Genomic DNA, 24,906 nt, shown 5'->3' with positions numbered 1-24,906 from the left:
CAGAACAATAGTGACAGCGAAACATGTTCTGCTTCCGATATACGTGTTCTCACATCAGGACAACTCTCTTTTGTAATCGAAGTTCTTTGTAGACTAAACATTCACTGAATAAAGTAAACTTTACCTGAACGCAGTGCGGAAAAATTGATATGTACTGCTAGACTTTAGAAGTTCTGGCAGCAGTTATGGTTTAGGAATGAAATGTGTGAACAGACCCTTCTTGGCTAGGTGCTTCAAGTCTGCCATCGTATCGTGTTTTGAGAACGAATTTCAACCTCCGCGTATTTGTTATGTGGCGAACCACATGGCGTACATGGCTTGGACCTTGATGTTTCTTATTATGCTTCGTTGAGTAGCTGATGAAACATATGCAAATTGTTTTTACTATGATTTGCAATACACTCAACGAGTGTTACTATCTATTTCATTCATGTTTCCTTTTTACTGACAGTATTAGTTCACAAATTAAGAAACGCTCAGTGCTAACTCATTTCACGGTAATTACGTCATTAGCCAAAAAATGGAACATACGAGCAAACCTCCACATCAAATAAAAACAAAATGTTTATGGTTATGCGGAGTCGGTTTGCAATAAACTTGATAGAAACGTACTTATAGAAGATGCTATTTCAGAAAACTTCGGTTAATTTTGTTTGAAAAAGGGAATTTGATTTATAATGAATAATTCACCGAGGCACTTTTTTATACAAAAAGAGCAAAAATAACTATTTCTTGGATCAAAAACGTCAACGCAATTGCAAAAATTTCCTCATTTTCGGTTTCAATCGGTTTTTCTGCGAGTTCTACTCCGATCAAAAGCGAAATATCTTTAACTAAAGCAATAATTTTCGAGTGATATAGCTTTTATTCACAGGAGATGCAAAATCTTATTTTAATGAGTCAAAAGCTGACAAGCAAGAAACTGAAAGCTCTTTTATAGAGAAAATATTTGGGAAATATACATATAATCTCAGGAAGATAGATTTTAAAAGTAGCAATGGAAACTCTCTTAGTATTCTAGATTTCACTTGGGCAAACCATCACAGAATCAAACAAAATTTATAATTGTGTTGTCAGAGTAACCGTGTATAACCATGTGACGTCAGGAGCACTTTACAAAATGGCGGACGGGTACAGCTGAAGTTTCGAAGACGGTGCAAATAGGAAATTTGTTTGAGTATCAGCTGATTTCTGATACTTTCAGTGTCTAAAATGACGAATATAAGGTATGTCTAGTTATAGATAGGGTTGTGAACTGACCTCGTGAACGTGATTGTTTACAATATCGAAGAAGCCTTACTCGATTCAATTTGCTGCACATATCAACACTCTACCAGTCTACCGAAGCAATGTTACTATATAAATATCTATATTTTTAAAATTAACAAAATATGAGGATAGGAATTTAAATAACAGAATAAACTGAATAAAAACAGAAACGATGTTTTATTCGGGGTAGCATTTTTCGTCAAAGTTTTCAGTTGAGCTGTGTGATATACATTCAAGTTAAATTAGACCTTAATTGACTAGTGTCTTAAACTAGTACAGATTAACTTGTAAAGACGACAGTGTCACATTTAAATACAGTTATAAACACGTTAAAGCTTACTTTTGCTTTCTTTATTATCTTGGTACTGGTTTAATTGTAAAATTTTTGCGATTACCCCGTTTTTAATGTCAACATGGTATAATACCTTGGTTTTATGCAAATATATCGCTTGCAAATACCCAAGAGACCAGATTATCAAGCTATAGAGGCTGTCTGAAATGTTTGATCTCTGTAACCTGCACTTTAAGAGTGTGCATCAGTCCTTTGTAGCTCCTTGGTAAAACAATATTTATCCATGTGCAAAATTTACTCAGATTTGCTAAAGATCATCTAGAATTTTGTCATTAAGATCCTGACAGTTTTAGGACTCGTAATACAGAGCACAATAGGACTGTTTGTACATTTAAAATAAACTGTGACAAGCATTTTCCAGTCCTGTCACACTCAAGATGTTTTCTTCCAGACCTTTTATGTGTCTTGCAAAAACAGCATCTCAAATAAATCATGGCCTTATATGGTTAAGGAGTTGATTGTGGCATTAAAACACATTTGAGTCTGATTCATTCTGTAAAAATATGAGTCATTAACAACTATGATTTGTTAATCACAAGCATGACTAAAGACAGAATTGGAAATCATTAAGTTTTGTCAGCATCAGTCAAAATGGTGACAAAATTTGAGAAACAAAATACTCATCAGATAAACATATTCATAAACATTTTTTCCATGAGAAAATAAAAACATTAGTCTTCTAATGAGCATGGGAAAAAGAAAAAATTCTGAGTCCCCATGAAGAGTCGAACCTCAGACCTTCAGATTCCACGCTCTGATGCTCTACTACTGAAGCACAGAGACTCTATGGTGGGCAAGGCCCATTACAAATGGAATTAAAGAGCTTCTTTGGTTGACAATCATATACTTTATTCCTGTGACCTAAATGTTTGATTTAGGGGTGATGTTGTAAGGAGTAATGAGAAACTAGTCACTCTTTGGGGTTAAAGGGTCACATTAAATGGTAAATGTTACAAGATGCTTTAATTGGTCATTCCTAACATTTTGCCTTTATTTAAAATTTTCATTTTAATATGGTATAGATTCCTGTTAGTGTTAGAAATAATTTTGGTTTCCAAAAATTAATTAAAGGTGGAAACCATTATCATCAATAACATTCACCTTTTACGCACAGTTTCATTTTCTATGAAAATTACTTAAGAACACGTTTTAATGTAGCTCAGGGTAGAAACAGATGGATATTATATTTCTTCAAAGCCTTTCCTGGTTCTGGTAAATTTGATTGGGACTTTATGACATCTAGATAATTTGTGGATGATAATATATTTTTTCATCATTGAATATTGCATATAACCTCTATTTAGGTACATGTATGTTGGTTGTCATAATGATAATAAATTTCTTTTGCCTTTTTTTCACAGAATGGTTCCTTATTTATCAGCTGGTTCAGAATTTTGATTTAGAATATGTTGGGTTTAAAGACCAACAAAGTTCAATCTATCAGCTCTGTGAGTTTAGCTGGACTTCCCAAAGATGTGTGGATCCCTACTAGTGGCAATCACCGCCGTACATCAAAAGGATCATTGTCTGGTTCACTGGCAGGATTTGAACAATTGGAGGTATGTATAAAGACCTTCTTATTTTTCAGATGTGAAATATTATTGAGATATTAAGCTTAGTTTTGTATTTAAAGGTGGTGAAATGTTTTGCTTTTTGTCAAGTGCAATTTAATGAATCATACATGCATATAGCTATGCCCCCAAAACTGAATGAATAAAAACATAAATTATCCTTTTCTTAATGTAAATTTTTGACAAATGGACAAAATTGAATCACAGTAGATTGCATATTTTTACATTGACCTAAAAATACAGAGTTCTTTAATAACTGCTTGCTCTGAAACACTGTCTTACCCTCCCTAATAATTTGATTTTTGCGATGAAAAGGCTCATTTTGGATCATTTTCATATACCTGCTTTTAAAGCTAAAGGAGTGGTATTTTGTGTTTTGTCTTTAATATTTGATTAAAGTAAGGTTGTCTGAACAGTGAATTCATGTAAAATTACACAGTTACCACTAATATTTATTCTAATCAGTGTATGTAAAGTTCTGCCTATATTTATCTGGTATCTTACTTTGATTCCTTGGAATAATTGCTGTTAAATCAAAACAGATGTCTTGAAAATGATAATCTCTACCTATGATTAATTGTTAAATTCAGTAACTTCATAAACATTGTTTAATGTCATTGAGAAATAGAGAGAAACACTTAAGCAAAAAAAAGTTAAAAATTAAAAATTAAAATTTTGAAAATTACCCTTTGAAGAAGCTTTATACATGAACACTAACCAAGTACTGCATTTTAATCTATTAATTGAAAAGGGTCGATCATTTGATCATTTTCAGTTTTTATCAGCAAGTGGTAGTAGAAACTTCTCATCTTCCTATTTAAAAGTAGGTATATTATGCTTGGTTTAACTCTTGAGACTTGATAACTAATACACATTAGCCAGGTATTACTTTTGTTAAGTTAAAAAATTTAAACTATATTGTTTATCCTCCTAACCCTAAGGATCAACTACCATCTAATTTCTCCCTACATTAAGGAAAATGATCTCTACTGAAAGAAGCTCTTGATTGTTAAACAAATTCTCCTTGTCAGCACCTTAGGAAATGTATAGAGAACAGTATGGAGAATATGCTTACTAATGTTAGGATGGAAAAGCTGTGGCTACTTGTGTATAATTGTATTGTTTCTTTATTTTAAAATCTTATCAAACAGTTATTCCAGGAGTGCATGTTGGATATGAATTACAATGTACAAAAAAAAATTCCCTGGGTAAAAAACACTTTTGAGTACTTTTGTACAGAGTTTCAGTTTCTTTCTGTAAGGAAAAGATTTAGTTTAAACATAATGAGAAGAGACCAGTCCAGTACCATTAGCATTCAGCTGCATTTTCCCAAATAAATCATGAAAATTGTAAATAATTGTAATGATTTCAATGAGCAAATAAAAATTTAAATTTAAAAAATTACAGGGTGATAAACAATTTATGCATAAATAAGTATCTTTCTGATAAAATAAGTGAAATGCTAGGTCTTTGAGCTGTTGATGCCAAGTGAGGTGCATCTGAGTTATTTAACAGCTGTCTTCACAAATGACAAAGCATCAGTTGAAAAAAGATATTAAACCAATCTAAGACAATTAAAAAGTTTACCACATTGCTAGTAATGACAAAATGAAGCATAAAACTACAGTTAATAATATGCAATGATAATATGATGTTAAGGATTCAAAGGAAGTCAACAAAATGGTAAATATACTTGAAAAATAGGTATAAAAAAGAATACAGTTATTCTGTGCAATAATATGCATTTGATATATTTATATGTTATAGTTTGAAGTGATCTTCAGCTGGTGGGACCTTTCTCTTATTTGCACTTTAGGGTGAGACAAAAATGTTTGAAGCAAAGAAAATATAAAGTGAAATGAATAGGTCATCAAGTGAAGAGTTTTTAAGAAAAGACAAACCTACCAGTAGGAGGTGTTGTTTTGAATGATACAAAATTAAATTCTCTCAATTCAATTTTATGGAAACTTACATCACTGAAAGGGAGAATTCCAAATGAGATGTTGAGAGTTCAATAGTTGACACTGAATCTAATTCTAGCTGTGCTGTATTATGAGTCAGAATACCATTGCTACTCTTCAACTAGAGATTCAGAAAACCTTTAATCCCTGAGAGTGACCAGCATCTAATTTCTCCTTACAATATCATCCCTGAATCAAACATTAAGGTTATGAGAATAAAGGAAATGATCATCAACTGAAGAATCCTGTTGATTGTTAAACAAATTCTCCTTGCCAGTACATTAGGAAATGTATAGAGAACAGTATGGAGAATATGCATACTGATGTTAGGGTGTAGAGGGTTAATGAAATTTTTGTTGGAGAATGAATTGCCATGATCGATGAATTAACCATGAAAAACATTTTGAGATTGACTTACAATAAAATAACTTAAATTCAGTTCAAAGAGATCAGATTAAAAAAAACTTTGAAAAGAACTCAATAAGGATAGCAATTTTATGTTTTGTGGTTTGTATTGTTCTGAGTTTTTATACTGACTTTGTGAAAACAAGCTTTTGATATTTAACACCCACAGAGCAGATGATAAAATTAAAAGACTTTGATCTTTATATTTTCTTCTAGATCAACAGATCTCTTTTTTAGTGTATTTTCATAACAGGAGAAAAGTTCGTAATGTTTGATATTTATTTGTTTTGTGACTGGCACCAAGGTACATCTCCCACTGGTTATTTCTACATGAGGTTTTTAATAAGTCAAAATTTTTTGCTTTGAAATGCAAATTCAAAAGGTTTTTCTTGAATATTTATCTCAAGTCAATGTTCAGGTCTTTTTTCATGCTTAACAAGTCTTTAACTAAAGCACAGATTTTCAACCATTGTGAAGATTTTATTTAAGTTGGTTAAAGTTATGGGAACACGTCCTTCATGTTTCAGGACGAACAAATTGGGTGACAACAAATTTTTGCACAGAATGTGTTATTATTATTTGGTATTTTTTGTTAAAGCTGTGAAGTAGCTTTGTGTTTTCAACATGAAAGAGTCATTTTCAACTCTCTATGAGCTTGACAAACGTGGAAGTATAGTTTCTCTGAAGACGTTCAGCCGAGTCTCAGTAAGTGGATTTGTTAATACTGTATGTTTATACTAAATTATGTAAAGCTAGATATTCTTGAGCGGTTGAAATGATTTTGAAACTTGTTTGAAAAGTTTAAGCACAAACAATGATATTGTTAAGTGCATTCAAAATCATACATGTAGATCAGAAAATACATCATTTTATTTTTCCAACTCTTGATAGATAGACTTAGGTAACCAGTCATTGTGCAACTTCAGACCATGTAATAATTTGAGAATCATTTTTATCACCCTAATGATGAATTTTTGAAATAAGTTTTTGGCTTTTAGTTTCCAGTTCTTCTTTAGAGCTTTTTAGAATGTGACACACTTAATTCACATTTCACATTTTACTCTTGCAAATTTTGACAAATTTTCAGTTACAGCATAAACTAAAAGAAATTTCATCATTTTGAAATTATACAATTTACTTGACTGCAAAATTCTCTCAGTTGTCACTTCAGTGAATTAGTTTATAACATATGGGTTGAAATTCTCATAGTCCTTTTGCACTTGTAAAGTTTCTGGCCTCATTGTCAGCCCTAATTGTTTGCAGAACAATCTATTGAAGTTATGTGAAGTCATGCACATGTTATTTACCTCTGGAAGTTGAGGAATAAAAAAGCTACAAAAGTTATTTTTAATTTTTAAAGAGACATTGCCTTTGTGATATCTGTTACAGACATAATTGCAACCTCCTTGCATCTTCAGACCATAGATGGGCCACTAAACTGAGGCTTGGGTTGAAAATTTAGCTAGCAATTTTTTTAAACCTACCAAATGCCAAGAGTGCTGAAGATGGATGATGTACATGAGACCATCATGAAACAAGACATTTGTAGGAAAATTTCCAGCATTGAAACCAAAAGCAACATTTCTTATCAGTACATGCTGCTTTTTTGACATTTCCAATCTTTTTAAATTTTTGTAGAAAAGCAAGAAGTCATGGATTGCTGGACATTTTCGAGGTCGGGAGTGCATCAAAATTGTGAAAGATGCAAAGAAGACTCGCTCAGAAGAGTATGTACATGAACCTTTGTAGAAATGTGATTTTTTTTACTTTTGTATATGTAAGATTTGAGGTCTTTTGCATAACTCCAACCTGAATAATGGAGTGCTGATGTAAATGATAATGGTTATAATTGTATGTAAAATTCAACTTTCATAAATATTTTATCTCTAACTATCTCGCATAAATATTTTATCTCAAACTATCTTGAGAAAGAGAGGGATATCTGCTGGTTTACTGGCGTCTACCAAGAGTAAAACAGTTATGAATGAAACAGAAAGTAAGTCTCACTGTTACTCAATATACCTTTTTTCCATGTTAGGAATCCAATGTGTATGTGTGGTAGAACTAAGAATCAACATGATTTAAATGTGGCCAGAGAGGACACTGGTGATCAATGGACCCCAGAAAGGTGCACACGGCAGATGCAAACTGATGCATATGGGGAGATTGACTTCCTTGGTACAGGCAGTCAGAATAAACGCTCTCCAGTAAGTCGCTGCAGACCATGATTGATACTGTATTTATTGTGGTGTCTTGTCAGAGGTACGGGTGTTAGTGAAGGGGGTGAAGGGGGGGGGGGAGGGTATGGGTTTCCTTGACGTTTTCAGCAGGAGGGCAACTGGTTTTCACAGGCAGGCAAAACTTATTGAACTGAATTTCTTTGTAGGATAAACTTTTCTGTAGATGGTCAAACCAGGTGAAAAAAAACCGTCCTCACAACTGGTAAATTTACCCAGTGCCTGGCCCTTAATGAAACCCCTGGGGGAGGGGGCATTTAAACACCTTATGTTTATCAGGGAGGAATGGTAAAGTAGTGGAAGGCAGTCGTGTATGGCACGTGTATGAAAGTGAGTGAGAGACTTTCTCCTATATCCTTTACCGAAATACGCGAAAGTAATCCCAAGTCTCCTTTTTTATACCCGTAGTATGTGCGCGTGTCACACGACACTGATGTTCAGCTCATCCTAAAGTTGATGCTTGAAAGATGGAATCTTGAAATTCCCAATCTGGTTATTTCTGTTACGGGGGGTGCCAAGAGTTTTGTTCTCAAACCCAGATTGAAAGAAGTGTTCAGAAGAGGTCTGATTAAAGCAGCTAAGTCGACGAGTGCCTGGATTATAACAGGTTTGTGCCTTTTTCAGTACATACTCACTGTGTGCAATATCCAGACAGAGCCATTGACTGAGTAAAACTGAGAGAATCACGAATGCCAATCAGAGCAAAGGAAAATGTCACGAGGAGTCGATGAGAACTCAAAGCAGCCTACATGGCGGGAAAAGTTCAGTGGTTTAGTTTTGTTTGCAGCTGATTGGTTTAAAGACTGGTGAGACTTCTCTAAACCAATCAGGGAGCGTAATGAAGTGAAACTCAGTATTACCAATTGATTTCCCGCGCACAGGGTCGTTTTCTTGTGTTTACGTTCAGATGGGTCGCTGTGAGTACTTTGTTGATACACAATCGAAAAGTGGTCTTTCTGAGATTGTGAGATTTGAGGCGATTTTCCTTTTTTTTCTCCTAAGGTGGAACCAATGCTGGTGTTATGAAGCATGTGGGTGAAGCCGTGAGAGAACAGGAAATCACATTTGGTAGTGAGGATAAAGTTAATGTTATTGGCATCGCTACTTGGGGCATTGTGGACAGAAAGGATTCTTTAAAAGCGTCTAAGGTAAACACGCTTAGTTTCAAAGGTCACAAGTCTCTGATTATTTTTGACTTATGAAAGGATAGTTTATTTTTATAAATATATAATAACTGTGAGCGTAAAGCGAAAGCCGCGTCGTTCATTTCTCGCCAAAAGTAGCAATCTTCCTTTCAGGCGAAAACTCGCACTGTGTATTTCCCGCCAAAACTGTCGTTGCCCAAACAATGAAGGCAGTTGTAGTGTCTAAGTTTCTCTTTTCCCGCCAACTAACTGCTGCTATATAGAATGCTCTTATGCTGTTCACTGTGAAGGAACATTGCCTTCCCTTAAGCCACTCAACATAACTCAAGTTAAGTCGCCTCAGAACTCCTATACTTAGGCGCTTATTCCCCACGCGGATTCTGTCCTCTGTATTATTTTAGCCCGTCGGAATCTGGAATCCTGCCGGTACCTCGAACCTCGCGAGTACCTTGCCTCTGGTCTTTCGAAAGCTCCGCATAGTCACTATGCAGAATGAAGCTATCAGCGGTTGCAATTATTTTCTTTATGTAGGACACAAATGGTCTGTATCCGGCCCACTACCGCATGGAACAGGTCCCAGGTTCCAGTGGGGCTTTGCTGGATTCAAATCATTCGCACTTCCTGTTGGTGGATAACGGAACAGAAGGAAAGTACGGTGTGGAGATTAACCTGCGCTCAAGATTTGAGGAAGCAGTAATGAAAGTCAAAACTGACTCTAGATCTGCTGCAGGTTGGTTCAAATGTCGACCACGCTAAAATCAATTAGTTTGAATGTGGCTGCTTAGGTTAGGTCTTATGTTGCCTCATTCTGCAATGGCTTGAAAAGCTCGCGTCACCTTCTCAACCAATCGAATGGAAGCAATCGCGACCTTGCAAGGCGCGTTTTCCCGCGCTTGGTGCCGTGACTTCTCATTGGTGCACAGTGTTTTTTAAGTTTGTTGTGATTGGTTGATTTACATTCCTTGGTTTCCCTGGTAGATTTTAGGCTAATACCCTAAAATACGTTTAGTTACGTTGTTTGGATAAGACATTGCAGTCGTTGTACCATGAAATTGCTCATAGCATGGCTCATGTGAATATAATCTATAGAACAATGGATATAGAATATCAAATTATTAACAAAGTGAAAGAAGTAATTATGGAAGCGATCTTTGCAGTAATAAACACTACTTGAGCAGTAGTGAAAATAAGGCTTAGAACACTACTTGAGCACTACTTGAGCACTACTACGAAGATCGCTTTCATATTCACGTCTTTATCTGCAGTTCAGATATATGACTTTCATATATATACAGTCGTTTATTCACCGCTTCACGGGATTATTTGGAACCAAATGATAACCAGCTCCAAGTTGACTTGTTAGCTCAGTTGGTAGAGCACTGCACCGGTATCGCAGAGGTCATGGGTTCAAATCCCGTACAGGCCTGAATTTTTTTCAGGTCTTATTTTCACTACTGCTCCACTAGTGTTCATTACCGCGTAGATCGCTTTCATATTCACGTTTTTAACCGCAGTTCAGATATATGACTTTCATATATTCACAGTCGTTTAAAGTGAAACAAATTAGCATTTTTAAGGAAAAAAATTACATGTTAGCAGCGAATCAAAAAAAAAAAAAAAAAAAAAATGCAGGAAAGAAAAACATTCGCTGTAGACACAAAAATAGATACAGTCTAAAAAATGGCGTCTGAATTTCACTTTTTTTACATGGTTAACAATCGGTTGTCGATCATTTGCAAGGTGCCATTGGTGTCCCTGTGGTCCTATTGGTTTTGGAGGGTGGACCAAACACTGTTCGTACCATGTGTGAGTTAATCAAAAAGAAAATCCCAGCTGTTGTAATTGATGGAAGTGGTCGTGCAGCAGATGTGGTGGCTTATGCCTACAGCCACACCACTAAAAGGTGAGAATTAATGACCAATTGTGGCTCAATTACTTCGTTTATGGTCCAAATAGAGTATTCAGGTAAATGTTTTCATCAAGCGCCGTCGCATTTTTCCCGCGCATCGCACCAGTGACATGTTTACCCGCGCTTGGCGCTGGATGCGTGATTTCCCGCGTTTATCATGGGTTGTGTGGTTTGTGCAATTGCAGCGAATACATTTTTTTCCCGCGTAAAATGACATATTTTTCCGCGCTTGGTGCCTGCTGCGTAATTTACCGCTCTTAGCATGGGCTTTGTATTTTAACGCGTTTAAGGAGCGAGGTAATTTTTTCCCGATTATCGTAGCAGTAATTTGCTTCCTGCGCTCAACGTCATTTGCATGATTCCCCGCGTGTAATACGTAGCCCTTTTGCTTTTCTGCCTTTTGTTTATTTTTGTTTTGATCACTAATGTTAAGACAGTCTTCCTTGCGGTTTTTCGTTTCTTTTTTTTATCGTCAGTGACGGGAAATTTATCGTCGATCCTCAGTATGAAGGGAAAATACGAGCTAAGGTGGCGGACGTGTTTCAATTTAGGAAGGAGCAAGAAGTTGACGAACATTACAAGATGATCGAAGAAGTACTTGAAGACGATAAGATGGTATGTCCCTTATTTTTTTTTTCAATTTTTTGGGTTACACTTAGTATTGCAGTCTTTTCTTGTTCATATTGTATAGGGGGAATCTGTAAAAAATGTTCTATTTCCTTTTCCTCAATTAAATTTATGTACCATGGATGATGGCATGAATGATATGAATTTTCAGTTGAAAAATGTCTGAAATATCATGATCTCTGATCGTCTGGCAACGAGGTGGAAGTTTCCTGGATGTTTAAGTTTGCGCTGTGCTTAGTTTTGCCACAAAACCGTCCACAGAACTCCTTATCCAGGGCACCGACTCGAGAAACGTAGCCTTCAGTCCCGATTGAAAAATGAAATACTTCTCTGAACTTTCACTGGAGTTTCCATCGTAGTATATTAATTCTGTCACTCTCAAGATCTCATTAGCAAGTCTCCCTACTGTTTTCAATACAATTCTTATGATGTTTGTTCGGAGAATTTGGTATTGGATCAACTAGTAATCCCCTGATAGATATTTTCTTTATTCTCGTCACTTGTCTGCTTAATATTGTATTGATATTGTTAGGAGAAATTCTGTCCTGGTCACTTGTGGGAGTGAAATGGTTCAAACATTTGTTGTTTTTGTAGATCTCTATTTACCGAATGGATGACGAGACCAATATATCTCAAGACATTGATCTTGCAATTCTAAAAGCCCTCCTAAAAGGTATGATAATAATTTAGTGATATTTTGATCTCTCAATAGGCTATTTTACAGTTGTGTACTTAGTTGCCAAGTCTTTGATTTGGAGTGAGGCTGAAGGTGACCTTGTTGTGTTAGAGACCAGAATCTAGTTAGCATGATAACAAATTAATTTGCATTTCAAAAGCAGCAAGGTTTGTATCATAACAAGGTCACCCTTAGCTTCACTCCTGTTCAAAGGCTTGGCAACCAAGCACACAACTGTAAAATGGACTATTACCTGTTTTGTTTTGTTTTTTTCACGCTTTTGAAATTGTTCTTTTCTTTTTTTAATAGTAAGGTGGATCATTAAAAACTGACAAACAGAGAAGTTGTAGACAGGTGCCATTCAGTAGAGAGGTTGGATAGATCAGTTATTATTATCAGATCAGTTAATATTAGGTATAGAGAGAGAGGAAACAGAGATTTAAATAGAGAGGGAGATGCGTTACTGTATTAGTGAGTTAAAGCGTGGCTGTGGGACTCTTTACAAGAGATTGAATGTGTGTCGATGAGAAACATCTTGAGCTGTTGTTAAGGGAGCTGTTTGGGCCGTAAGGCTCAATAGCCTATAGCCACTTCGTGCATAGTTGAAGATGCACTGTCCTTATAGTTAGCGCGCTGGACTTTGGGTCGAGAGGTCTGGGTCCGAGCTCTAGCTCGGTTATTGTGTTATATTATCAGGCAATTCACTTAACTGAGTTGTAGAAACTAGACGATTGTTGTTTGTGTTACAACATTCGCACTAAGCTGTCCTGTAGAACCAATTAAACCTGTGAACATCAATGTTATTCTGGTATCTCTCCTAGCCAACAGTTCCGCTCCTTTGATGCAGTTAAATTTGGCACTGGCCTGGAACCGGATTGACGTCGCTAAAAGTGAGATCTTCACTGATGACAAACGTTGGACGGTAACTTTTATGTTTTCATATGTAACTTGCCCAATCTTCTCTTGTCTCGCGAACGAATACATGTAAAGCTTGACAACCTTCCAACAAGTTTTGGAAAAGGTGTAACATTCCTTTTTTTTGTTTTGCGTTTTTCAGGCGAGTGGAGGCATGTGTGAAGCGAGATTGAGGGGCGCGCGAGTTACCCGCGAGATGAATGGCGCGAAAAAAGGGCGAAATAACGCGCCATTTCTCTTACGCTCGTCCTTTTGTACGTGACCGCAGCTTTGCACTCGCCTCGCGCTCGCCTGAATACACGAAAATGCAATGTGTGTTGTGCGCGCTTAGTTGGAATTTTCGCGCTTAGGGGAATTTTCATCTAGTGTTTTGCAATTAAAGCGTTCACGGACTGCACGTATTATAAGACAATAATTGTTATCGTTCTCTTTCTGTAGACGGAGGCACTGACTAATCCTATGTTGGCAGCTTTGCTCGACGATAAGCCAGGATTTGTTGAACTATTCCTACAGAATGGTCTCAGCATGAGAGAATTTCTTACACCGCAGATATTATGTCAGTTGTATGCTGGGGTGAGTTAGTAGAGACTTGTTGATTCCACGAGGAGTTTGACTTCGATCACAATATTTGGAGTTAAGTTTTACGCGAAACATCATGAAAATATATTTCTTTTTTCTGTAACGTTTTCGAAATTCCTTGCTGATATCGAAAATGCAATATCGTTTAATTTTCAGGTCCCAAGTAACAGCGTCATAAAGCCTCTGGTTCAAAAAGAAATGGTGCGTATGATTTTATATGTATATTTTTAAATTTGCTGCTTAAATTTTCACGTTTTGTGCGCTTTTCATCAGTTCCATTTTTACCCGTTTTACGTAACTTCTAGGAAAGCATCTAAAAAACATGCCTCTTTTTGTGGAAATTCCGTTTCAAAAACTCTGTGAGATAGACACTCTGGCTGAATGGCACCTGCAAATTCTTTTTTCTTTTTGCGTCCATCAACATACTATTGACATGTTTTCCCGCGCTTCTCCATCTCGTCCTGTTTTCTTGCGCTTGAGATTGGTCACACGATTTCCTGCGCTGACCGCTGGTTGCATGTTACCCCGCGCATTCCAGAAGTGACGAATTTATTTTTCTGAGGGTGCGAAAAAAAAATTAAGCATAATCATTCCTTTCTCTACAGAATAAAAAGAATATTACAGCCTTAAACCTGAGGGTTATTGGTGAAGTGATAGAAGAATTGATGGGCGATTCATATCATAGCCTTTATCTTCGGGATCCACGTTATATGACCTCACTTCCTGAGGAAAGGGGCAAAAGTCGAAAAATCATCCAGCCAGCTATTGTATGTAAGTAACACATCTAAGAACTTAGCGCTCTGTCAATAGTATTGTTATCATCACAAGATTCATAGCCGTCGTTATCATTTTTGTCTGTCATTATGATTTATAGCTTTGTCATTTGTTAGTACCATTTGAGCCAAACCTTAAGAGACGATCCCGGGAGAATTGATGTTTGTAAAATGTATGGGTCAGTTCGCGCGCTCTGATTTATTAAAGAGTATGGTTTGTATTTCAACAAGTCTCCTTTGCAGCTGTCACGCAACGCAAAGGTTTTTATTTATAGTGTTATTCTGCCAATAACTGCGCGACTATGATAAGATACAACTTAATTGTTTACCCTTTTTTTACTTCTAGGCAATCCCCTTCACAGAATCGACCCTTTAAAGACACCGTATCGTGACGTATTTATCTGGGCAGTGCTTAGTAACCGGAAAGAGATGGCCAAGCTCATGTGGAGCATGGGCCGAGAACAGATCGCAACCGCGCTCATGGCAACGCGTCTTCTTAAATCCATGGCGGGAAAGGCGCGTGCTGATGATACCATCACTGACATCAGCCCAGAGCTGCTGGAGGTTGCGAAGTGAGTATCGTTCTCCTTGTATCCGCTGCACATTTAAACAGAGTGACTAAAAACTAATTTCTCTCAACAGTATCACCAACAAATGAAGCACTTTGTTTTTAAACAAATTCTCCTTGTCAGTGCTATACGAAATGTGAAGAAAACAGTGTAGAGAATATGCATACTGATATAAGGTTGTAAACAGTTAAGTAGCCACGTAGTCTTAGGCTGGGGAATTGTATGATACGTGACAAAATATTGTGTGACTGGATAAAAGTTTTCAGACACAGATGGTCGAGATTTTGATAATTCTACCAGCCATTGACAGTCTTTGTAACGACTTCGAATAGGTTCAGTCTCTCTTTTCGGTTATCAACTTTTATTTTTTCAAGCATTTTCGATGTTCTGAGCGCTGCTGTTAACTCTCTTGCAGCGATTTTGAACAACATGCAATCGGCGTACTTCAAGAATGTTACGAAGAGAATGAAAATCTCTCCCAGACACTGCTCGTTAAAGAACTGGATAATTTCGGTAACCTGACAGCACTTGATCTGGCTGTCATGGCTGAAGATCAGAATTTCATTGCACATACGAGCTGCCAAGTGCTACTCACCCGACTCTGGATGGGAGCGATGGCCATGAACACTAAATGGTGGAAGGTAGAAAAACATGACTTCTCGGGGGAGGGGTGGAATTAGTTAAGACGATTAAAAGTTCCTTAAGCCGCGCGCGTGGGTTATTGAGTGAAAGGACCGTAGGTATATGAAATTCAAAACTTTACCCACCCCCCACTTATTGTTACCAGGAGTGGCTAGTCTTATTGCTAGTGCATCAGACTCTGGTGCGAGGGGCCTGAGTCCGAACACTGGCTGGGATCTCTTCATACTTGTGTACCTTGTCTACTCCATTAAGCGCCGGACCTAAGAATTTTTACGAAACAGCATTGGAAACTAATTATGATCGTTTCTTTCTTTCTTCTATCGTTCTTAATTAATTTTTTCTCCATTAGTTTTTGTAACCCTGCGCAATCTTCGTTTACGATGTACCGTTTTGTTCCTCAGATCATTCTTTGCACGTTCTGTCCATTCCTGATTTTTCCCCTGATTTACTTTGTCCCGGATGAGCAGCACGAAAGAGAGGCCGCAGCTCGTCTGTCGCAGAAGGGATTGTACTCTAAAAGTATGAAGAATATAAGGAGACCCAGCATAACAGGAGAAACAGTCGAACTACAAAAGGTTGAAACTGTCAGAAACGGAAATCCTAAGACTAACCTCGACGAAGAATCTAAAGTAGGAGAAGAGGAAGATATAGTGGAGGACATAGTTGAAGAGATAGTGGAACATATTCCAGGTAAAGAACCTTTGAATAGTGATTCTCCCAATCAATCACTCTACGAATCTTCTGATTCTATTGTGAGAATTAAGAACTTCATCAAGTATCTTGTCCATTAAGTCGTTTGTGAAGACTTTTGAAGTCCTTTGAAGATGACGTTCTCTTTCGAAACCGATAAGAATCTTGGACTAAAGCAATTCTATACGTAGATTTTTTTTTGTGCTAGGCGTGAAACGGATCAGTATCAGTATCTGGGCAATGGCCCACCTACCCCTCCCCTAACCCAACAACAGTCAATTGATGACAAGTTAGAGTGAATGTTGGGTTAGGGGAGGGGTAGGTGGGCCGTTGCCCAGATACTGATATTGATCCCGTGAAACTGATGTAAGCTTTATGAAACAATTAAAATAGTTCTTTAGCCCCTGAAATTATCAGATCAATGTCAGTATCTGAACAACTACACACCTACCCCTCCCCTAACCTCACATTAACCCTTAGTTGTTATCAGTTGATTGTTGCTGGGTTAGGGGAGGGGTAGGTGCGTAGTTGCTCAGAAACTGACATTAATCCAAATTGTCATTGGATAGAATACAATATTTATAGAATAAAATATTTTCTCAACTCATTTAAACACTTTTTTTTTTTTTTTTTTTAGAGCTTCAAGAAGATCATTCTATGGAGCATATGATGCGATCCACAGACATGACTTTTTATGATAGAATCACATCCTTCTACTCAGCGCCGTTCACTAAGTTTATGGGAAATTTGGTAAGCTTTTACACATAATACCTTAACGACATATCCCAACTTTGAAAGTTTTTCATCCATTTGATGTCACATTTGCAGGTGTCTTACATAGCATTCATCTTGCTTTATGGTTACGTAATCACGATGTACTTCCCGAAATTTGACTCGTCCAAGACTCTCGGCGGATTAAGTGTGGTGGAATTTGTTCTTTACTTCTGGATCCTCACTATCATAATGGAAGAAATTAGACAGGTGGGTAACACGATGACGTCATAAGATGACATCACGTGATCATGACAAGTATTATGTCACATGGTCAAGGCGCATAATAGGTCACATGACAGTCTAGCGTGATGTTTAATCCATGATCACACAGCACCGAAATATTACGTGTGAAAATTAAATGGCCGAGTGTTTAGTTTGGTGTACTCTGGAATGATAGGTCGATGTTTTGTTGTATCCTAAGATATTCTAAGGAATTAACCTTTTCTATCGCAATACCTCTCTCTGCTCAGGAGTGTAAACTGACAGGGAAACTTAAATAATTTACGGTTGGTCTACTTGTGGCTCACTACTTTCCGAGATAAAACTTGACGAATGTTTAGTTGCGCTACCTGTAGCTCACAACGGCCCGAATTAGTCTTGATTTCAAAGTTGAAGGGCGCAAAAGATGCCGACTTTCACCTTAGAAAAGTTTCTCTCCGTAATTTACTAATTTTTAATCTTTATCTGATGATTTTTTTTCTGTTCTTTTCTTTTAATCAGCTGGCGGCTCAACAACCGAAGACCTTTGGTGACAAACTTAGTGTTTACTTCAGTGACACGTGGAATCTCGTGGACACATTTGCACTCCTGGCTTTTGTGGTTGCAGCATGTCTGCGCTTTTTTGATTCAACCTATGAAGCTGCCCGGATCATATTTTCACTGAATATAATAGTGTTTATCGTGCGTTCCCTTCAGATCGTTTCTGTCAACAGACAGCTCGGTCCCAAACTTGTCATGATTAGAAAAATGGTAAGATTGTGTGACGTAATGGTATAATTACCTGACTTTTTCTGTTTCCGTGGAGATGGGGTACGCGTGGTTTGTTTGGTCAATTTAGTGGGCTGTATTTCACTGTATGGCCCGCTAAATTCAAAAGTTTCTTTGCTATGAAATCTTTCCCCTCTACTTGAACCCAGAGTCCAGAGATATAAATAACGAACCCTCTTTTTTTTTGCTCTTACTATAAATCCGAGCGGAAAAAACGCGGTGCGTAACTTAGAGTACAAATCTCGAGCTCGGTTAGTAAGAGGTATGTAACTTGACCATTCGAAAATTATCTTCAATTGTGTAATAAACCGCGTTATGTACAAAAAAGATACCCTTAGTTAAGGTCCTTAAAAGCCCCTTTAATTTATTCACGTTTGACTCTTAGTTAATGCTTCGTGTTATTGCAACGTTAGCAATTTCTAAATACCTCTTTTTTTCTTGTTTTTATTTGTTGTCATAGCTTGAGGATCTGAAGCAGTTTGTAATCATTTTGGCCATATTTATTATCGCTTATGGAATCGCACTGCAAGCGGTGTCATTCCCAGGCCCCGGACAGTTCGCCAAGACCTGGGATCAGGTGATCCGTGGAATACTGGACCTACCTTACTGGCAGATGTACGGAGAACTCTTTCTCGAAGAAATTTCAGGTAGCTGGATCAACCATCTTACTCTTCTGTGATTAAAATGTAACGTTTCCTTTACGATATTGATATAATATTTAACAAACAGATTATAAGAATAGATTACTACACCAGCCTGCTCACAGGCTTGCTGTGATTGGATGAAACTTTGTGAGAAGTAACAAAGGGCAAGTATGACTCTGCCTTAGTAACATCACGTAAAGTTTCAACCTTTTGTTGTTGTTTTTTTTGTGTTTTCAGGTCAAAAGCCCTCAGAGTATTTTGAGGTTCATCCTACTGCTAAATGGCTGTCGCCGGCGCTCTTAGCTGGCTACATGTTGTTTACAAATGTTCTTTTACTTAATCTTCTCATCGCCATTTTCAGGTAATTTAGATTCTTAACCTGTTTTTTCACTATTTTAGAGCCTCAGGTTGGTTTTTCTTCTGGTGAAAATTTGGGAAAAACAAAAACTCTAACTTCCCGTAACTTTGGTCGGTGTTTTGTCTTGCTGCGTGTGTTTGAGTTACCACATTTAGCTTCGGATTGTTTTATTTTAGATCGCTTTTTACGACCTGAGCTATTCTGTGTCGAGATTCCCTTTCGTGAAGAGAGAGCGAAGTAAAGCAATCTAGGATTACTTTCGAAACTCAATTGAAACTTGCTCAAGGGAATATCTGTTTTGGCTTTTTCTTAGTTACACTTTCGAGAGAGTGCAAGAAGACTCGGACAAGGTATGGAAGTTTCAGCGATATGAACTGATCGCTGAATATCACGGAAGACCGCTGTTCTTTCCTCCTTTGATCTTCATCTCTCACGTCCTGATCTCCATCCGATGGATATGGCGGCTATGCCGCTGTGGAAATCCTCCCTCGGTCAGCTCTATGAGTACGTATTTACCGATAGGTTTGATATTTGGGACCAGTCATTATGTCAGTATGTATTGCCGGGGGGGGGGGGGGGGAGTCGCTAACTGAGTGTAAAGGGGGACTTTAACGAATTTATTGCCAGGAGGGATCACTCGAATACTACGGAGCGTTAGGGTGGAATCAGGTAACTTTTTTTATGACGCAACCAAAGCTCCTCCTGGAGATTGTAAAATTCAACAGTATCTATGTGTAGTAACGTTGTTTACAGTAATCAAAACTGAAAAAAAATGCATTTAACCCTTTACATTCTAACATCAGTATGCATATTCTCTATACTGTTCTCACTACATTTCTTAAGGTGCTGACAAGGAGAATTGGTCAACAATCAAGGGCGTCTTTCGTTGGGGATCATTTCCTTTATTCTCGTGACCTTAATCTGTGATTTAGGGTGATATTGTGAGGAGAAATTAGATGCTAGTCACACCTCGGGGTTAAAGGGTCAAAGGGTTTAGAGACGCCGAGGGTCCATGCACTTCTATGGTAGAAACAATGGTATAAACAATTTTACCTTCATTTTTATTTGAAGAAATTAAATTGACTGATTACGAGAAGGAGCAACTTGAGAACTGGGAGTTTCAGGGAGCAGAGTACTTCCTTCACACGAAACGAACAGAGGAGAAGAACACATTGGAAAAAAGAGTCTGTACCCTCGGAGACAGGTTTGTGGTGTGGTGTTGTGTTATGAACATAGCAATTCTCATAACGATTTCAATTCACTCCTTCTTACCCTTGTTTCCTCTAACAGGGTAAACGACGCCACTGTTAAGCTTGACCGTATAATGGAATGTGTGATGGACACTAGTGCCGTGGACTCGGAGAGCGCCCCCGGAGTAGCTCAGCCGAATATAGATTTTAGACCGCCGACGCGTGACACTGGTGCTTTGGAGCGGAGACTGGCGCGAATGGAGGACAACGTGGCATCGATATTAGAAACGATGAAGACGTTGGTGGATTTGGCTCATAGTCAAAAGGTGTTTTATCCATACCGTTCTTTGTATATTCCCCACAGTAATGAAAAGGAAGGGGGTTTTTTAGCAATTAAGAACTTCTTCAGTTGTCGATCATTTCCTTTATTCTCATGGAGCTATTGTTTAATTCTGATTCATAATTCTAAAACTGTGCTTAATTGAAGGAATGCTCACAACATTTTTCATTGTTGTAGGTTCAAACTTCCTCCATGCCGTCGTCAGGTGAGTGAATGTAATTTTGTTAAATGTTAGTAATTAATCCACCTTACCGTAATTATACTTCATTAGCATTTTGCTGCAAATCCCTTGTTTTTATTGGCCCAATAGGAAAAGCCTAGAACAGAAGTAGGGTTTTCGGTTTTATCACTTGTCGAAGTCCACGAGAAACCTTTTTATATTATAATGTTGTAGAATATTTACCTCTTGCGACCATAAAAAGGTTCTCATAATCAAATTAGATAATTTTGATCTTTCTCATTTTAGAAACTGCGCCCGCCAACATTCTTGATCTCCGTCCAGTAGCTCCAGCGTTCATCCATCACAAGGCACGCGCAACGCCCTACCCGCAATCCACTGTGAAGAGATTTCAGGTTCCGGATGATAACGTGCCGTGGGAAGTGAGTGACTCTTCTTCATTTTTTTCGCCTAAGTTAATGTTTTTCGTCGTTGCGTTGTCCTGCACCGAACGCGTTTCGTTTAAGTCTTTCCACTGTCCGTAAGGGCTGTTGAAGCACAAGTTTCATTGCTCTTGCTTCCAATTGCATCTTCCCGCTTTCTTTTTTTCGTAGTTAACGTGTGGCCGCTTGTAGTCCATGCTATTTTCTCTGTTACGTTATCCGCGCTTTTCGCTGGTGACGCGCGTTCCTCTGCTTGAAGCCGATTGTTTCCGCGCTTGCATTTTCCCGCGTGTTTCGCCTGTTCTGTAGGTCGACTGTTCTACTTCTTCGGCCTGACGTTCGTTTTTTTTCATATTCTATTTTGTCGTATTTACCGCTGATACATAACTCTTTTCGAAGGTGGACTTACCAGATTACAGTCCTGTAAATTATACCGCCCCTATTGTTCTGAAGAAACCTCCATGGGCTGACTACGACTTAATGAGCATGTAAGTTGCTTTATGCCATGGCATCATATAACACGCGTTGTGATTGGTCAACGTGATATTTTAGGAAAGAAATACAACCACACTACTATGGTTTGAATTGTTATATAATCCATTCGTCATCTAAGAGCCATTCTTCATCAAAAACAGCAAATATTACCTGATATAAAGGTTGCGTCGTTGGGTGCCAGGCGTTTGGTCACACCCACCCTATGAGTTTATGTGGTGGTGTGTTTTTTATGTTACCATAGTTACTCACCTTAGTTATTCATGTTGTTCTTTTTAGGCATCCTTCAGCTCGTCCACCGCTGGCCTATAACAGGCTCGACGATGAATATAAAGTAAACCGTGCTAGTCATATGGGACCGTACCGAGTGAAAGACGGACTACCGCTGTATGTATATATGCGAAAGAATTTTTATGTTGTGAGACTATTCACAATTAACTGGTTGCTGGGTGACCTGTGACATCATTCCACGACACCTTTTAGCGTGATTTATTATTCAGCAGTCTCGCTAATGGGTTGTAGAATTTTTGGACAATTTAACTATATGTGAAAACCTTTTAGTTTGTATGGTAGCATAGTTAGAGCTAAGACATTCATTCTGGAAAAAATCAGTTTCACTTTTACGTGCAATCCCATTTTGCAAGTCAGAGCGGAACGAAATTCAGGTTCTGTCGTACCGGTATCTTCTAACCGGAAACTAATCCACTAAGCGAAGCAAAACCATGAAACCTACCTTTATCTTGTTTAAAAAAGATGGTAAATCGGTACTTCTTTTTTCCTCTCACCAGTAATCCTATGGGCCGCACGGGCGTCGTAGGAAGAGGACTCCTGGGACGATTCGGTCCCAACCACGCCGCTGATCCAATTGTTACACGGTAATGAAAAGACCACAGTCTTGTGAATATCTTTAATTTTAATGGAAACTGCATCTTGCTATGTTGCGATGTAAAGAGGGGCCACACTGTTAGGCAGCCGACCATGCCCTCGTCACTAGTTACACTTCCTACGTTTGGTACCGCGCTCATGACTTTTACCAGGACACCTGTCATGTGTAGACAGTAGTGTCTCCCGTCCTTATACTCTTGTTTTACCCTTGATCCCTATTATCTTACAGGTTTGTTCTCTTACCGCAGCAGAAAGAAGCTTGTGTTGTTACTTCACTTTTTCCTTATGGGTTAAGCTTTACCAATGTATTTTGTTGTGTGATATTTATCAGGTGGAAGAGAACCAGCGGCGGTGTTATGTTAGACGGAGGGAAAAAAGTTCTTGAGTTTGTTGCTATTCAAAGAAGGGACAATAGTCAGTGGGCCATACCAGGGGTAAGTTTCTCAATTAGAGTTTAGCAGTCGCTGTTTGTACATTTTTGACATTTATTTACTATCAGTAGTCGCACTTGTCCAATAAACCTTCCCTCTCTCGGTTTGTTCACCTCGTTCGTTATTTCATTCGCGTGTGCTCGCGTTTATTCGTTCGTTCACTTGCTTGTTCGCTCGCTTATTTTTACTTTGTTTATTTCTCAATTTCTCTTTCGTTCGGCCAATCGTATTCTCGCGTGTTCGCTCGTTCTTCCCTTTCATTAGTTGTGTGGTTGTTTTGTTCATTCGTTTGCTTGTTGGTTCGTTGACGCGATCTTTCATGTATTCATTCATTTTCTACCTTCTCAGGGTATGGTCGAACCGGGGCAAGTTGTAACTCAAGTTCTTAAGGCGGAGTTTGGAGAAGAGGCAATGGCAAAGCTCAGTGTCACTGACGCAGAAAGAGAGAAAATCAGCTGGCAAATCGACAGACTCTTTCACAACGGAGTCGAGGTGACTCGATTAATTTATTTGCCCTTTTCTATGAAGGAAAGATACACTCCAGGCCGCAGCAATAACTATTATTTTCGTGATTTTCCAGGTATACAAAGGTTACGTCGATGATCCCAGAAACACAGACAACGCTTGGATGGAAACAGTGGCCGTCAATTTCCACGACGACACCGGAGAAATATTCAGTGAATTCAAGCTACAAGTGAGTTGTTTTTGTATTGGGACGCCTGGAAGATGAGAAGGGAGGGGTGAAGAGAGGCTCTACAAACCTTCGCTAATTTGTAAACCAACTACAACCTTTTTTGGGCGAAAAGTTTTACTTTTCATATACCTATTACCACACACTTATTGTCTTGATACATGGACGCTCACTTACCGGTCGCGTCAACCCCCCCCCCCCCCCCCCCCCCCTCCTCCTCCTCTTCGTCCTCCTCAGTCTCTCAACGAAACCCCTTTTTTAACCTTTTTGAAAATTCTTCGATTCACATTCACAGGCCGGAGACGACGCGGCCGCAGTGCGGTGGCAGAGGGTCAGTGGCAATATTCCTCTTTTTGCAAGTCACGTGTCTATACTGGAAAAAGTCGCCGAAATTAGAAACGCAGCATTTTAAAATCAAACACCAAAGGGAAAAAAAAATGGAATATTTTCAAGAGGGGGTTTCCTTTCACAGTGTGGGTGAAAGAGGTTATTTATTTTTCACGTCATGTGAATAGTATTTGAACCTGTATAGTATTGATGGTAGTTTCATACTGCTTAGAAGACATTTCTAAATCTTTTTAGATGTAAAGCAGTGTAGTTCGTGATCAAAGATAAACTGTCCTTGTTACAAAGCTTGTCAGGACACGAAGCTGATTGTATTTATTTTTTTTAATTGAAAAGTGGTTAATTTCCAATACTCTTTTGTTTTTTCATGAATTTCAATAATTGTAGGTTGTTATTTTTGTATGAAATAGATTCACCAAGGAGTGTTGTTGGATAAATTATGAAATTTTTCTTTCCAACAAAGTTTATATTTGAATCATTAACACACATTAATTTTTTATTTATTTCTGAGTCTTTTATTCTTCTTTCTTTTAACCAACGTTACTCACTACTCAAGAGATAACTTTTCTCAAAACATACGTGTCTCTAGAACAGAAGGGGGCACAAGTGGTGTGGAGGGGCAGAAAATCCTCCCTACTCAGCCCTCCCTTGGATCTGTCACTGTTAAACTTCTCACTAATTGTTAACATTTTGTAAATAGAATTTCCAACAAAAGTGAACTGAATAAAAACTCAGCTTTAGTCTTTGGAGTGTTTCTGTTCACTCTCACTGAATCTTTGTTATTTCATTTCCTTACGTACCCTGCTAAACAGGCAGGAAACAGGAAGAAAAAATTGGAGAGAAAAAGTA

General features: G+C 38.1%; 1 protein-coding gene across 1 annotated transcript; it reads left to right on the top strand.

The window, feature by feature from the left end:
* The first annotated feature begins 1,093 nt into the window (after window positions 1-1,093).
* Window positions 1,094-24,800, top strand: LOC113675999 (transient receptor potential cation channel subfamily M member-like 2). Its single transcript, XM_089183468.1, has 34 exons — window positions 1,094-1,226; window positions 2,983-3,180; window positions 7,197-7,285; window positions 7,597-7,765; window positions 8,204-8,402; window positions 8,798-8,943; window positions 9,472-9,670; window positions 10,681-10,843; window positions 11,326-11,464; window positions 12,071-12,149; window positions 12,974-13,074; window positions 13,506-13,640; window positions 13,803-13,847; window positions 14,252-14,417; window positions 14,766-14,991; window positions 15,404-15,629; window positions 16,032-16,320; window positions 16,958-17,070; window positions 17,149-17,301; window positions 17,815-18,063; window positions 18,542-18,728; window positions 18,963-19,086; window positions 19,397-19,587; window positions 20,155-20,287; window positions 20,374-20,599; window positions 20,791-20,818; window positions 21,080-21,213; window positions 21,613-21,701; window positions 21,985-22,092; window positions 22,494-22,580; window positions 22,922-23,024; window positions 23,370-23,513; window positions 23,602-23,715; window positions 24,008-24,800. Exons 2-34 carry the CDS (start codon window positions 3,028-3,030, stop codon window positions 24,122-24,124), a joined length of 4,824 nt encoding a protein of 1,607 aa, XP_089039594.1. The 5' UTR covers window positions 1,094-1,226; window positions 2,983-3,027; the 3' UTR covers window positions 24,125-24,800.
* Window positions 24,801-24,906: the final 106 nt, after the last annotated feature.

Source organism: Pocillopora damicornis, chromosome 9 (assembly GCF_964200805.1).
Source record: "Pocillopora damicornis chromosome 9, jaPocDami1.2, whole genome shotgun sequence".
Taxonomy (NCBI): domain Eukaryota; kingdom Metazoa; phylum Cnidaria; class Anthozoa; order Scleractinia; family Pocilloporidae; genus Pocillopora; species Pocillopora damicornis.
The sequence above is the reverse complement of the archived record's forward strand: the minus strand, read 5'-3'. Positions and strand labels throughout refer to the sequence as shown.

Coding starts and splice junctions, on each gene's coding strand:
- LOC113675999 (XM_089183468.1), top strand. CDS start 3,028: ATGTTGGGTTTAAAGACCAACAAAGTTCAATCTATCAGCTCTGTGAGT. Junction 14,992..15,403: donor GAGCTGCTGGAGGTTGCGAA/GTGAGTATCGTT, acceptor ACTCTCTTGCAG/CGATTTTGAACAACATGCAA. Junction 23,716..24,007: donor TCAGTGAATTCAAGCTACAA/GTGAGTTGTTTT, acceptor TCACATTCACAG/GCCGGAGACGACGCGGCCGC.